The sequence below is a fragment of the Diaporthe batatas genome, assembly GCF_019321695.1.
Source record: "Diaporthe batatas strain CRI 302-4 chromosome Unknown Contig00003, whole genome shotgun sequence".
Lineage (NCBI taxonomy): Eukaryota > Fungi > Ascomycota > Sordariomycetes > Diaporthales > Diaporthaceae > Diaporthe > Diaporthe batatas.
This window is the reverse complement of record NW_025408550.1, coordinates 5,439,605-5,453,370: the sequence shown is the minus strand read 5'-3', so window position 1 is coordinate 5,453,370 and position 13,766 is coordinate 5,439,605. Positions and strand designations below refer to the sequence as shown.

The 13,766-nt window shown below is 54.3% G+C and overlaps 4 protein-coding genes across 4 annotated transcripts; 2 read left to right on the top strand and 2 right to left on the bottom strand.

Annotated features, from left to right (window-relative positions):
* The first annotated feature begins 222 nt into the window (after positions 1-222).
* On the top strand, positions 223-6,027 carry KVR01_002734 (uncharacterized protein). The gene is made up of 5 exons (XM_044791582.1): positions 223-602; positions 675-744; positions 999-1,729; positions 1,783-2,197; positions 2,303-6,027. The coding sequence occupies exons 1-5, from the start codon at positions 591-593 to the stop codon at positions 3,484-3,486; spliced, it is 2,412 nt and encodes an 803-aa protein (XP_044647749.1). The 5' UTR covers positions 223-590; the 3' UTR covers positions 3,487-6,027.
* Positions 4,008-5,507, bottom strand: KVR01_003522 (phosphoserine phosphatase; the record flags this gene model as incomplete). The annotated part of the gene is made up of 1 exon (XM_044790765.1): positions 4,008-5,507. One exon carries the CDS (start codon positions 5,505-5,507, stop codon positions 4,008-4,010), a length of 1,500 nt encoding a protein of 499 aa, XP_044648537.1.
* A 508-nt stretch (positions 6,028-6,535) lies between the features above and the next one.
* Positions 6,536-8,740, bottom strand: KVR01_003009 (fumarase FUM1). Its single transcript, XM_044782603.1, has 3 exons — positions 8,041-8,740; positions 6,934-7,957; positions 6,536-6,862 (listed from the first exon to the last, which is right to left on the bottom strand). The coding sequence occupies exons 1-3, from the start codon at positions 8,480-8,482 to the stop codon at positions 6,673-6,675; spliced, it is 1,656 nt and encodes a 551-aa protein (XP_044648024.1). The 5' UTR covers positions 8,483-8,740; the 3' UTR covers positions 6,536-6,672.
* A 607-nt stretch (positions 8,741-9,347) lies between these two features.
* Positions 9,348-12,028, top strand: KVR01_003368 (phosphoadenylyl-sulfate reductase (thioredoxin)). The gene has a single exon (XM_044786405.1). The coding sequence runs from the start codon at positions 10,347-10,349 to the stop codon at positions 11,364-11,366; it is 1,020 nt and encodes a 339-aa protein (XP_044648383.1). The 5' UTR covers positions 9,348-10,346; the 3' UTR covers positions 11,367-12,028.
* Positions 12,029-13,766: the final 1,738 nt, after the last annotated feature.

Sequence of the window (13,766 nt, the reverse complement as noted above, 5' to 3'; positions counted from 1 at the left end):
TCAGACCGTCTATCAGGGTGCAGATGTAAATTCTCAAATTTTTGGCAAGATTAAAAGAGCCAGCTTGAGGCAGTGCTTGATGATCCGGAATAGGATGGGCAGCAGTAGTAGTCGACACTACCAAGGTTGACGATGGCGAAGCGCATAATAAGAAGGCGTAGCTGCTCATACGCAAGTCGAGGGTGAACGACTAGGGTCTAACCCTCCCTGTGTTAAACCTACTCGGGTACATGGTGCGGTGGCCAGGCCCAAGTGGCCGCGGCCGGCTAGCTAGCTGGGCCCCTACCTCTCCGTACTTTGAGCCCTGGCCATCCTCGACCGGCGCGTCACTAGGATGTTCGTATCGCGACGACGGACCATAGCTGGACTCGATTCACATTGCCGCATGGATCAGATCAGAGTTATCACGACAAAATACTCGGCCGAGCCCTTGATCGCCTGATGTGTATAAATCATACGCGCCAATTCAACCTTATTTGCTTTTCAGCCGGCACTCGAGTGCTCCCGAACGAAACATTGCCCGCTGCGACGGCGCCGTCCACAAGCCAGCACCAAGTCTCCTCCATTAAATCTATCCCAGCTTTGCGACCATGGCTCCTGGTGTAAGTCCCAGGACCAATTAGGAACGGGTAGAAGACCTAGGAAGGTGCTGATCGCGATGGCGCAACTCGCAGTACAGGACAACGGCCACCAACACGAGGCGCGGAAATCGGAGCGGACTTGCTGAACATGATGATTTCGAAGGTACGAGACTGCGCATGCCTGTCTGCCTTCAAACCAGGCATAGACGGCCTTACTTGCTCCCTGGTCTCGGCATAAACCATGGCAGGCTGTGAAGGGGGAGGCTCTTGATGGTCAAGAGAAATACGAAGATCACGAGCATCAGTGTCTGGCTCAGAATTAAGCCCGGCAGCAACCTGACCACTCGGAGGCCACCGGGCATCTTCCAGAAGCTACGCATAAGACACCCGAACCGCAAGCTGACGAGCCATTAATAGGTCTCCCGGTCCGGCAATGGCGCCGCCAATTTGTGAACGTTGTGCCCCCTCCCGAGCGTGAAGAGGCTAAGAAGCAGGATCGCTGGGGTGTGGAACTACCACATGGGATGCCAAGGGACACACATCTTCTCACCCCACATAACCAAGAACTGCTAAGGCTGGCACGTTCCGGGAAGCTGTACAAGAAGCGACCACTTCCCGAGGAGGAGGACGCCGACGCCGACGGTATACCCGGTGAAAAGCCCGACAAGAAGGACTCGGCGGCGAGTGAGGGCTACGGCTTCAAAGTCAAAAAGTGGGTGCGGCTAGAGCGTAGCGCTGAGGATTCGGGGATCAACCTCCTGGCCCCAAGACACAAGAATACCATCTTGAGGCCATCAAAACAGCTCGGGACACAGGTCACAGGACCTATGGTCACAAAAGCTACCGTCAAGAGGCTGGACGCGGCTGGGAATCCGTACACGCAAGAAGTGATTGTCTCCGACGGACAGGCCGTTGATGGGGAGATTATATCCACCAGTGTTGTTCCTGCTCCCGAGGCGACCGGCGAGGCGGTATTGCCCGTGGCGACGCCTGCGAGAAGGAAGCCACCTATTCCTCAAAAGAAGAAGGGCCGCGGCCGCGGCCGCGGTGGGAGAGGTCGAGGAAGACTCCCACTGGCAACACCTACTCGGCCCGTTCCTCAGCAGGATGGTTCTACCGAAGTCAAACCCGAGACCGTTGGTCCAGATGTGAGTAAGCCCTCGTTGGATTGGGTTTGTTTTGTTGCCTGACAAATTATCAGGGTGTTAAGATCGAGTCCGAAGACGTCTCGAGGGCAGTTGGCGACATGGAAATGAACGAGTCTAGTGCACTTGACGACGACGACGGGGACGAGGGATCCGGTGATGATGACGAGGGCGACGGTGACGAGAGCGCAACGCCTGCGGCTGAGGGGGAAGACCAGGAGATGAGAGATGCCCCTGCGTACCCGCCCTCGGACTCCGTCGCGGAGGCTCTGCCTGCTACCGCGTCGGCGGAGGCGGCACAACCTGTTGCGAACCTAGCACCGCCTCCGTTGGTCACCGACCCTGTGCAGCTTGAGGGAAGCCCGCTAAAGAATGTGACCATGCGATCGCCAACGGAACCTTCACCGCACTTGTCGCCAATCGCAGCAACCGCCACCGCAAGCGCAGGCGCTGTTCTCTCCGGGGTGCCGGGTGAGTCCACCCTCGGCCTCCAGCCATCCGTGCCAGAGCCGCAGCAACCGCTTTTGCTGTCGCAGGCATTCTTCAGAGGAGATAAAATTGACAAAACCCCTGCAGAACCACCCGCTCCGGTACCCGGACCCGCTGAGACGGCCCATGCAGAGGATTCAAAGATGGAAGACGTCACCTCCATGAGCATTGAGCCCCAAGAAACCGGCCCAGAGCCGATTCCAGACCAAGCGATGATACCCTCCTCCGAAGACGCGCCAGCACCTCCTATTGTCGAGCCGCCCCCCGTAGTTGGAGCCGTACCTGTCGCCGAACCACCATCTGTCGCCGAGGAACCATTTGTCGCCGAACCACCATTTGTCGCCGAACCACCATCTGTCGCCGAACCACCATCTGTCGCCGAGGAACCAACTGCCGTCGGAGCCGCACCTGTGGCTGAGCCACCAGCAGTAGTTGAGCCAGCGTCGCGCGTCGAAGAACTTCCAGTGGCACCTCCAAAGGAAGAGGTTCCGTTGCCAACCAGTGAGCAACCCATGCCCGACCTAGCAGCTGAACTTCTAGAGCAGCAAGCCCCTGCGGCCACCGAACCTGCACCGCCATCTCCAGTCTTAGCGCCTGCGCCTGCTCCTGTGCCTGCGCCGGCCCTTGCCCCTTCGCCACCGCCAGTCGTACAAGCTCCGGCGGAGGAAGTGAAGGAGGAAATGAAGGATGTAGGCACCAGTGACGTCAAGACCGAGTCCGGAGGCGCAGAAAATGATGTCGCCGAAGGTGAAGGCGTCGCAGACGTCGTTGTCGATGACACGAGAGCCGCAGAGGTGGTAGCTGAGACCACCGGTACCCAAGATGCTGGAGGCGAGGACACAGTTGTACCCGACGACGCACACGTCGGTGTGGCGAAGACAGAGGATGTGTATACCGAGGACGTAGGGACTGAGGATGTAGTCACAGAGGACGGAAGCTTCGACATTCTGGGTTCATTATCTACGAGCCTGAACCAACAGGCTGAAGACGACGTACCACCACCATCTCTCCCGCCAGCTACGATTGAAACCGCGATACCTGAGCTAGCTGCGCCAGGCCAACCCAACGAAGCAGCTCCGGCTGCCCAACCCCCCGAAACGGATGTGGGTGAGCAGGCCGCTGATGCTATGGTGATGGATTCCACAGAGCAGACAGGCAATTTCGGAGACAGCAGCGAGACGGTCCAGGCAGAACAGAGCAGCGACGTCAAAGCAGAAGGGAGTGGGATACAGACACAGGACCTACCTGAGAGGCCCGGAGAGGAGAAATGAGTTGCTTCATATATGATTGACGATAAAATTGAGCGGTTCGGCGCGTCGTCACAGGATCCCAAACAAGCACACGAGCGAGAGCGGTATTGAGTATCGACAGGTCAATTGACTCCAGAGGGTCCCTTCGCAGTGGAGAAAAGTGTTTCAGCAGTACTGGATATGGCAATTGATGTTGTTCTAGAAATAATTCTTTCGCGGGCTCGGGGATACGGCCATTCAATTCTATTCTACCGGATTCGCAACAGCGCGAAAAGTCTCCGTGTCCGTCCGCTCCAGGCTTCGTCGCCGTCTGTGATGTGAAAAATCCGGAGTTCTCCTATTTGCCAGGGTGTGTCTGGCCAATCTGTTACCAGCCTGTGGAAGTCACCCCAATCTACTTATCCCCTCTACCAGCTCACCTCTAGATTTGAAGCATCGCCCTGGCTTCTCTTGATCTCAGTCCCCCTTGCCCCCCTCCCCCCCGTTCTCGGTCCAACCCAGCCGTTCGCCATTCCCAGGATAACCAAAGCCAAGTACGAGAACTACACGGACAGCATCTCGATCTCCTCCCTCGTGAAGCCAAATAGATACAAAAGATCCAACAGGCTCTCGCCGTTGAGCCTCGCGCCAGCCTCCATCTGCACCCTCGGCTTGGCGTTCCAGGCGACGCCCAGGCCTGCAGTGGCCATCATCTTGAGATCATTGGCACCGTCACCGACGGCGACGACCTGGCTGAGGTCGATGCCCTCATCCTGGGCGATCTGCGCCAGCAGCTCGGCCTTGCGCTCGCGGCCGACGATGGTGCCCCTGACCTCGCCCGTCAGCCGTCCGGACTCGTCGATGACCACCTCGTTGGCGTGGGCGTGGTCGATGCCCAGCTCGGAGGCGAGCCACGACGTCAGCGGCTGGAAGCCGCCGCTCAGGACGGCGGTGCGAACGCCGAGCCTCTTGAGGGCGCGGATCAGAGGGCGCACGCCGGCGGTGGTGTCCAGGGCGGAGCGCAGCTCAGTGAAGATGGACTCGGGCAGGCCGCGCAGGAGGGCGACGCGCTCGCGGAAGGCGCTCTCGAACTGCAGCTCGCCCAGCATGGCGCGGTGGGTGATGTCGGCCACGCGGGCGGCCAGGTCGGGCGGGTCGGTGATGGTGGCGGCCAGCAGGTCGATGACCTCCTGGGTGATGAGGGTGCTGTCCATGTCGAAGACGACCAGGCGCGGGTGGCGGCGCCACAGCAGGTCGCGCTGCAGGGCGACGTCGACATTCCACTCGCGCTCGAAGCGGTAGATGAGCTCGTGCTTGCGCAGGTCGGCCAGCTCCAGGTAGCTCGGGGCCGGGGCGGGCGACAGGGTGAGCTCGACGACGAGCGGGTGCTCGCTGTTGTCGAGGCAGCGGTGGGCCGAGGTCATGTTCTCGGACCCGGGCGGCAGGGGGAAGGCCGACATGAGGTGAAGGAAGGAGGTGACACATAGGGGCGACACGTAGGAGCCGTAGAGGTGGTCGAGGGGCTCGGGCTCGGCGGCGGGCGGCTCCAGGGGGAAGGACTCGGGGTCGGTGGTAGGCGCCATGTTGGCGGGGATGTCGGAGCCCTCGGGCTGGGGCGCGGCCGGCTGCTTGTTGGGCTCGGCCGGGGCGTGAGGGGGGGAGGGCACGGCATTGTTGGAGATGCGCCTGGTCTTTGTCTTGTAGAAGAGGGTGGCCACGAGCTTTTGCGAGGAGGCGCCGGGGGCAGGCGCGCAGTTGGGGTGGGACAGGTCGTGGTTCAAGCCACTCTCGACGACCTTGGGAGGGTTCTCTTTGGAGGGGACGCCCCGGTAGGCGGGGGAAGGGGTGGGATTGTTGGCGTCGGCGACGGTAGCACCGGCAGCGGGGCCTCTGGCCGAGCCCGAGGCATCCTCGACGACGGTGTCGATGCCGAAGTTGCTCTCGGGCTTGTTGGGCGGGCGGTACTGCTGGAACTCCTGCAGGTAGGAGCTGCTCCTCTTGGAGGCGTCGAGCCGGGGCCGGACCGAGGCGGGCTTGGAGGGGCTGTCGTTGTTAGTCGTCATGGCGAGGGAGGGTTGCAGTTTCTCTCCTTGTCTCTCCGCGCCAGCACACGTGGTGGTCCCTTCACGAGCGACTTGATCGAGGGATTACCGATGACAAAAGGGCGGCAAGCGGGCCCGGGAGGATGGGGGCTCTCGATTATATGGATGGATATGTACAACTAGGCAGTAGACTATCGTCGGGATGTTCTGAAAAGCCTTGTCCAGGGTCGCGCACTCGCTCACCCGCTAATCGTCGTTTGAGCGGACGACTGGCTTGGCTTGGCTTGACTTGACTTGGCTTGGCCGGCTGAGTGAATGACTAAATGAATGAATGAATGAATAAATGAATGGTCGGTTGATTGATTCGTTGATTGACTGTCCAGATGGTCGGCTCGAGGCGCCAACACACTGGCTTTGGCTTCTTTGGCTTTTGAGGTTGGCTTTTTGCGCGGTCAGGCTCAGGCTCAGGCTCAGGCTTATTAGGTGGGCGGTGGGACCTGGTGCTGTGACCTGGAAAAGAGGAGGGAGGGGTCGAGGGGTCGAGGGGTCACAGGCACGCATGCGCTTCAGGAATTGGCTTTGCCCGTTGTCCCAAGACTCGGAAACCTGCCGCAGCTAGGCTCGGCTGCAAGCCCTGGAGTGCAGCAAAATTGGGCACTTCATGCAGGCTCCCCTTGTCCAAGATGGGCCTCCTGCCGTGCATGGCCCTGGAGTTTGGGTGCCGTCATTGGGGTGGGGAGCTTCTACTCCGTCCAGCACGGACCAGGGTTCATGTCGATCTCCATGAGGTCCGCGGCAACGTCAAGTAGGAATAAACCACCTTAGCTTATCTGAAATATTCAGATGCTCTTAGCTAGGGCTATAGCCTGGGTATATAATTTGAATATAAGTAAGTATATTAGCTTTAAGTTTAAATTAAATTAAATTATAAATTAAAATTTAAAATTTAAATATATTTAATATATTAATTTTTCTTTTTATAAATATTTTCTCTTGTTATAAATAGTTATATTCTATAGAATTTAGTTTTAACTCTTAGTCTTTTAGAGTAATTTAACTACTAGGTAGATATAGACAACTAACTTTAAGAGATCTATAGTGGCTTCATATAAGGCTTTTTTACAAGTGTTCTTATTCGATCTAAGCTCGCATTTTACAGGTGACATATTACAGGCGGTACTAAGATCTAGCCCTTGTATGGGCTGGGCCCGACCATCAGCTCCGGCTTCACGAGGGTGTCGAACTCCTCCTCGGTCAATGCCTTGAGCTCCAGCGCGGACTGCTTAAGGGTGAGGCCCTTCTTGTGCGCGTTCTTGGCGACCTTGCTGGCCATGTCATAGCCGATCTTGGGGTTGAGGCAGGTGACCAGCATGAGGCTGGCGTGATACGGATCGTTAGCCACCGCCGCATGATTCTCTATAGCCTGTCAGGGGTGGATGGGACTTACGATTCCTTCATGATGCTGGCAATCTTCTCCTCGTTGGCCTGCAGGCCCGCGACCAGGTTCTTCTCGAACGACCGCATGCCGTCAGCCAGCAGGCGCGTGCTGTGCAGCAGGTTGCGGATAACCAGGGGCTTGTAGACGTTGAGCTCGAATTGCCCGTTCATGCCACCGATCGAGCAGGCGACATTGTTGCCCATGACCTGGGCGCAGACCATGGTGAGCGCCTCGCACTGGGTTGGGTTGACCTTTCCAGGCATAATGCTGGAGCCGGGCTCATTCTCGGGCAGGATGAGCTCTCCAAGGCCGCATCGAGGGCCACTGCCCAGGTACCTGATGTCCTGGGCGATCTTGTTCAGCGACGCAGCCAGGGTGTTGAGCGAGCCATGGGCCTGCACGATGGCATCGTGGGCCGCCAGGGACTCGAACTTGTTCGGCGCCGTCTCGAAGTGTGTGCCCGTCGCCTTGGAAACCTCCTCGGCGACGGCCTCGGCGAAGCCCTCGAACGTGTTGATGCCGGTGCCCACAGCAGTGCCGCCCTGGGCCAGCTGGCGCAGGTCTGGCAGGCTGGACTCGACCCTCTTGATGCCATAGTCAAGCTGGGCCACGTAGCCCGAGAACTCCTGGGCCAGGGTGAGGGGGGTGGCATCCTGCAGGTGTGTCCTGCCGATCTTGATGATCTTCTTGGCCTCGAACTCGTCGACCTTGTTCTGCAGGGCTTGCCTCAGGCTCTTCAGGCTCGGGATGAGCTCGCCCTCGATCTCGAGCACGGCGGCGATGTGCATGACGGTGGGGAAGGTGTCGTTGGAGCTGGCGGAGCGGTTGACGTGGTCGTTGGGGTGGACGGGCTTCTTGGAGCCCATCTGGCCGCCCAGGATCTCGATGGCCCGGTTGGAGATGACCTCGTTGGCGTTCATGTTGGACTGGGTGCCGGAGCCGGTCTGCCAGACGACCAGGGGGAAGTGGTCAATCAGCTTCAGGTCGGCAACCTCCTTGGCGGCCTGCTGGATGGCCTCGCTGATCTTGGGGTCTAGAGAGCGGGAGTGTAAGCGAGACTGCGCACGTGGCCGTGGGGCTGGTTCTTGGAGCATGTCTGTCGGGGACGCGACATACCGAGGCCATATCGCACGTTCACCTTGGCCGCGGCGCCCTTGAGAATGCCGAATGCCTTGATGATGGGCGGGGGCATGCGGTCCTGGGGCTGGTTGATGCGGAAGTTCTCGAGGGACCGCTCGGTCTGGGCGCCCCAGTACTTGTCGGCGGGGACCTGGATCTCGCCAAAGGCGTCGCTCTCGGTTCTGGTGGAGGCAGCCATTCTTGGGGACGAGGCGTGGAATTGTCTCTTGGAGGGGAAGGAAGCAGGTGCGGATCGGGGGGGGCAGGAGACGGCAGACTGGTTGCCTCGCTGCTGGCGGCCAACCACAGGCGCCGCGGGGGAGGTTGCGGAGCTCGAGAAGCATGTGCTCATGGCCCTCAGGCCGTTTGCCCTCGGCCTAGCCAGCCCGCGCATGGCGGAGCCGGGAATGCACGATGTTCGCACAGCCGAAGAAAGCATCCTGCACTGAGAGAAAGGGAATATGGACTGGAGCAAATCAAGGACGGTAGGAACAGCAGCTGTCGGCCTTGTATCCCGCACAAACCAGGTAGCCAAAAACAAATACCTCAGAAACAGACCAAAAAAAAGATCTCAATCGAGCTCTACGTTTCGAGGCTGGCCGGAGCTCTGCTGGACAAAACGCCAGCTGGGGGAGCTCGGGCCACGGAAGCAGCCCCCTCCAAAGTGTGCCCGAACTCGGCAGAAACCGGACGGGACGGAGAAGAAATCGGGACGGGGAGGACGGCCCAAAGAAGCACGCGTGCACGGGTTTAATTAGTAAGTAACGCCGCCATGCAGCGACGCAGTCAGGTCAAAGTGTCCACAGAGAGAGTCCTGACTCCTGGTGGCGATGGGAATCGCAGCCAGCAGCCAGCAGCCAGCAGCCAGCAGCCAGCAGCCAGCAGTTCTGAGTGTTCTGTGTGTGGTGTGTTGTCGAGTGATCACATCGCGATTATTTGGGCAAGATTTAGCCTCCGCTTGAACAATTAGCCGGCAGACCGCAACCTGTAAGCCACTGGACAAGACAGCAGGAGGCTGAGAAATATGGTTCATGTCAAGCCAGCCGGCAAAGGGCGGCGGCGGCGGGCAGATCCCCAAAGCCCGACTGCTTACAAAACAAATGGGCATTTCCAATCGGATGGGCTAAGCTCGTTACGGCGGGCCGGGCGAAGACAGTGCCAGAAGTGCCAGCGCGCTTACACAACCATGTATCCATCCAGCCCGGGACCGTTTCCAGTGGAGCACGAGCAGGCCAGGGCCAATACGGGCGCATGGCTCCTGGGGCCCGAGCAAATGGGGCTGGTGCCGTCCAGCCCTTCCCGCCCCGGGGCCCCGATGCTCTTGCTGAGGGCCACGGCGAGACAAGACATGTACTTGTCGCGCGACGACATGCCTCTTAAATCAGGGTGCGAGGTTCCCCAGACCTGCTGGGCGACTTCACGCGGCAGGTGCAGATCTGGCCAGGTAATGTCTCCAGCGGCCCCGGACTTGTCAGACTCGCAAAAACAGCCCGGCGAGCCCACTTGCCACGCCTTTTTTTCCTCAGGACCCCTTTCAGCCCAGCACCCGCTGCTTGTCACTGCGAGGTACCGTGGCAGATTTTGACGGCCCGGCCAATCAGCGCCAGCGACCTGGCCACGAAAGGCATAGCGCGGATTGCACCATCGATGGCCCTGATGAACTCACATCGCATCGCCGTGCCATCATCGCCTGCCACAGCCTGTCCTGGCCAGATTGCGCCATCGCTCGGCCTGCCTCACACACCCATGGCCCCTCACAGTCCATCGCTGCCGGCGCCATTCGGGCCATGTCCTGTATCAGGCTTGTACTCTTGAATCCCAGCGCCTTCTCCGGCCGGGTCCCCATTATTCATGCTGGAAACTCTGTGTCCAGGTCTGCCTGCGAGCCGCTCCTCCCTTGGGGGGGGGACCACGGCCCACGGCCCAATATTAAGAGTAGGCGTAATTCCGCAACCAGGTCGTCTGGGCTGCGATTTCTCATCCCCCATCTGATCCGAATCCTGTTCTCTTGTCCTGTCTTGTGCGGACCCAAGTGACCAAAGTAAAAACCCTTCTTGGAACAACAATCCTGCTCCTGCCTTCTCCCTCTGCTCCATCCACCCACCCTGCGACATCATATCGCACCACTGCCCTCCTCCATAGCATCATACACTTGCATACACTTGCTGCTGTGCTGCCCGCAACCTGAGGGGACTCGGGCCTGTGTCTCAACTCCACAAACCCCCAAATTCGATTCTCCAGCCGCTCCTCTTGTTTGTCAGAGAACCGAGAAGTCAGCCAGAAATAAGACTGGGCATTTCGACATGGGCAACTACTCCCACTCAGACTCCTCCTCTTCCTTGTCCTCCATGGGGACCTCGCCTCGCTTGAGCGCCCTCGACACAAAGTCCGACACACAGTCGTCGTCGTCATCATCTACCGAGGACATCGAATCCGGCTACGCATCTGCAACGTCATCCACAATGACGCTCCCGGCCGTGTCCTTCTCCCCCTACCACCTGAAATGGCTCAACAGCCAGCTGGAGACCATGCACCCTATGGACATCCTGCGCTTCGTCAAGGTCCTCTTCCCCAACCTCTACCAGTCAACCGCGTTTGGCCTGACGGGGCTCGTCACGCTGGACATGCTTTCCAAGCTGCAAAAGGAGAACCCCAGCTCCCAGAATGTCGACATGATCTTCCTCGACACCCTGTACCACTTCAAGGAGACGCACGAGCTCATTGACCGGGTTCGGGCAAGATACCCCAACGTCAAGCTGCACGTCTTCAAGCCCGACGGCTGCGACACCGTGCACGACTTTGAGGCCACATACGGCGAGAAGCTGTGGGAGGTCGCATCCGAGCTGTACGACTGGTACGCCAAGGTGGAGCCCCAGCAGCGCTCGTACACTGAGCTCAACGTCGCCGCCATCCTCACCGGCCGGAGGCGGTCTCAGGGCGGGCAGCGCGACCAGATCCCCGTCATCGAGGTTGACGCCGAGAGGGGCGTCGTCAAGATCAACCCCATGGTGAACTGGAGCTTCGACCAGGTGCAGCAATACATCAAGGAGAACGACGTCCCCTACAACGCGCTCCTCGACCAGGGGTACAAGTCCGTCGGCGACTGGCACTCGACCTCGCCCGTCAAGGCGGGCGAGGATGAGCGTGCAGGCCGTTGGAAGGGCCAGAACAAGACCGAGTGCGGCATCCACAACAAGAAGTCCCGCTACACCCAGTACCTCGAGGATCTGGAGCGCAAGCGCAAGGAGGAGGCGCTAGCCCAGGCCTTCCAGGAGAACACGGAGCGGCAGACCGCAGTCTCGCCCGCCGTCCAAGTCTCATAGTAGCTTGACTTCCCGGCACGCCCTCGTGTGAACGGGTGAACTTGGTCGCCCAGACAACGACTTTGATGATGATTCAAACGAGCATAGCACTGGCTTTTTTCCATCTTTTTTTTCTCGGAATTGTGCGGTCGTCATTTTTACCGCAGGGCAGTTCGCGTTCAGGAGTCTCGGGGGGAAAATATTGGGATGGCCCATACTTGGCTGGCGTTTGGAGGCATAATTGTTGATTCCCCTGCCATGCCTTCTCTCATGGCACAGCGTCCCGAGAGGGATGGCTCATAGAGATATTTATAGAGCAGTCAAGAAGAACAGACAAGAGTAAAATTTTATCTGTACCTTACCAGGAAAGCCCCATCGCGCCACCCAAGAATTCCTGTGACTCAACACCATTTGGGGAGTGGGCAAGCAGCCAGCCCAGCCGTCCGTCCACCTATGCCTCGCACCGACCGCCCACTGGATGGGGGGCTTCTCTCTCACACGCACACCCCCCGTTCCGTCCAGTCACAAAAAGAAACCCTAGGGTTGGGTAGTGCGTGTGAGCGCCCGTGTCAAAATGTCGCCATCGACTAGGGGCCGCTCGGTCGGTCGATGTCGTGATGCCGGGGGTTGGGTGGGCGATGGCCCTCTGCGGATGTTTACCGGGTGGCGGGAAGAGAAAGAGAGGACGTCGGCGGTGGAGACAGCCTCCCGGCGGCTGTGGACGGGTCTCGGGGAGCCCATTTATGCTGGCAGCAGAGCCGCACCGATCGGCTGCGCGGCTATCGGGGAGAAAGATGCATAATTGGAGGTGGATTGCGCCATTTGGGGACAGACGTGTAGGGAGCAGGGAGTACGTACCGAGTACCACCCACACCCAAAAGGCTCAGCTTGCCATGTTCCGTCCACGTGTGCGCTCCGGGCCGGCACTGTGCTGGGTGTGGAGGGGCGCGGCTGGCGCTTAGGCGAATAGGCGCGAGGCTGACCAATGCTCAATGAATCAAAGTATGGTACAGTAACGCATCCAACACCTGAAGGTGGCGGGCATGTAGACTACTGTGTATCTTCCTATATAATCGGGACGTTAACCCACAGGTGGTTGTGCCGCAGGACGTTGGTTTATGTGATGTTGACCCGTGAGGATGTCTACCTACTTGAGTGGGTAACCAGGAGTTGCTAACCCAGGAGATGGACCTCGGGTAGGCGGGATGTTTACCTTCAAAGTATAGTTTATAAACTACCATATCGCACCCCTAGGGGTTTTCAAAAATTATCTCCACCCTATTATAGTCTAATAATAGCTATAACTCCTAATAATCCTTCTTTTTTTAATATACTTTTAAATAAAAAAAAGGTTTTTTAAAAAAAAAGATTTTTAAAAAGTATTAATCTTTAAAATCTTTAAATTTTAAACTTTTATTTTAATATAAAAATTATTTAAAAAAGATTTTTTTTTTTAATAATTTTTTTTTAAAATAAATTTTTAATTAATTTTTTATTTATTTTATTTATTTATTTAATTTAATTAAATTCTTTTTTATATTTTAAAGTTTTAAAAAAGTTTTTAAAAAATTTTAAAGTTTTAAAAACTTTAATTTTTAAAAAAATTAATTTTAAAAATATTAATATACTTTATAATTATTCCTTTTAAATATAAAGTTAAAAAACTTATAATTATAATTTTATAATTAATTTTTATTTAATTATTTTTATTTATATTATAATTTAATTTAACTTTATTTAAATTTTTTTAAATTTATTTAATATTTTTTATTTTAAATAATTAAATTTAAAATTAAAATTTTTAAATTTAAAATTAAAATTTTTATAAATTTTAATTTATTTTTAAATTAAATTTATAATTTTTAATTTTTAAAAATATATTAATTATTTTAAAATAATATACTTTTTTAAAAATAAAAATTTATTTTATATAATTATAAATTTATTATTAATAATTATTTTTTTATAAATTTATTAAAATTATAAACAAATATTATATATAATAATAAAATTATAATTATTTTATTTAAAAATTATTTTAATTTAATTAAATAATTATTTTAAATAATTTTATTTAATAAATATTTATTTATAAAGTAAAGTTAAAATTTATATATATTTTTAAAAATAATAATTTTATTTTTATTTATTTTAATTAATTTATTTAAATTATATAAATATATAATATTTAATAATATTAAAATTAATTTATAATTTATAATAATTTTAATTTTAATAAATTAATAATAATTTAAATAATTAAAATATAATTTAATATATTAATATATTAAAATATTTTTTTAATAATAAATAATATTATAAATATAAATTATAAAATTATTATAAAAGTTTTATATAATAAATTTTAATTAAATTAATTTTAAAAATATATTATATTTTATTTTAAAACTTTAATTATTT

What these genes read in the sequence shown, in the direction of transcription:
- KVR01_002734 (XM_044791582.1), top strand. An exon ending in TGAACATGATGATTTCGAAG is followed by an intron (nt 745 to 998) that starts GTACGAGACTGC and finishes AGCCATTAATAG; the next exon opens with GTCTCCCGGTCCGGCAATGG. An exon ending in CCGAGACCGTTGGTCCAGAT is followed by an intron (nt 1,730 to 1,782) that starts GTGAGTAAGCCC and finishes ACAAATTATCAG; the next exon opens with GGTGTTAAGATCGAGTCCGA.
- KVR01_003009 (XM_044782603.1), bottom strand. Translation starts at nt 8,482, where the DNA reads ATGCTTTCTTCGGCTGTGCGAACATCGTGCATTCCCGGCTCCGCCATG. An exon ending in GAACGTGCGATATGGCCTCG is followed by an intron (nt 7,958 to 8,040) that starts GTATGTCGCGTC and finishes CCCGCTCTCTAG; the next exon opens with ACCCCAAGATCAGCGAGGCC. An exon ending in GCCAGCATCATGAAGGAATC is followed by an intron (nt 6,863 to 6,933) that starts GTAAGTCCCATC and finishes GTATCACGCCAG; the next exon opens with CCTCATGCTGGTCACCTGCC.
- KVR01_003368 (XM_044786405.1), top strand. Translation starts at nt 10,347, where the DNA reads ATGGGCAACTACTCCCACTCAGACTCCTCCTCTTCCTTGTCCTCCATG.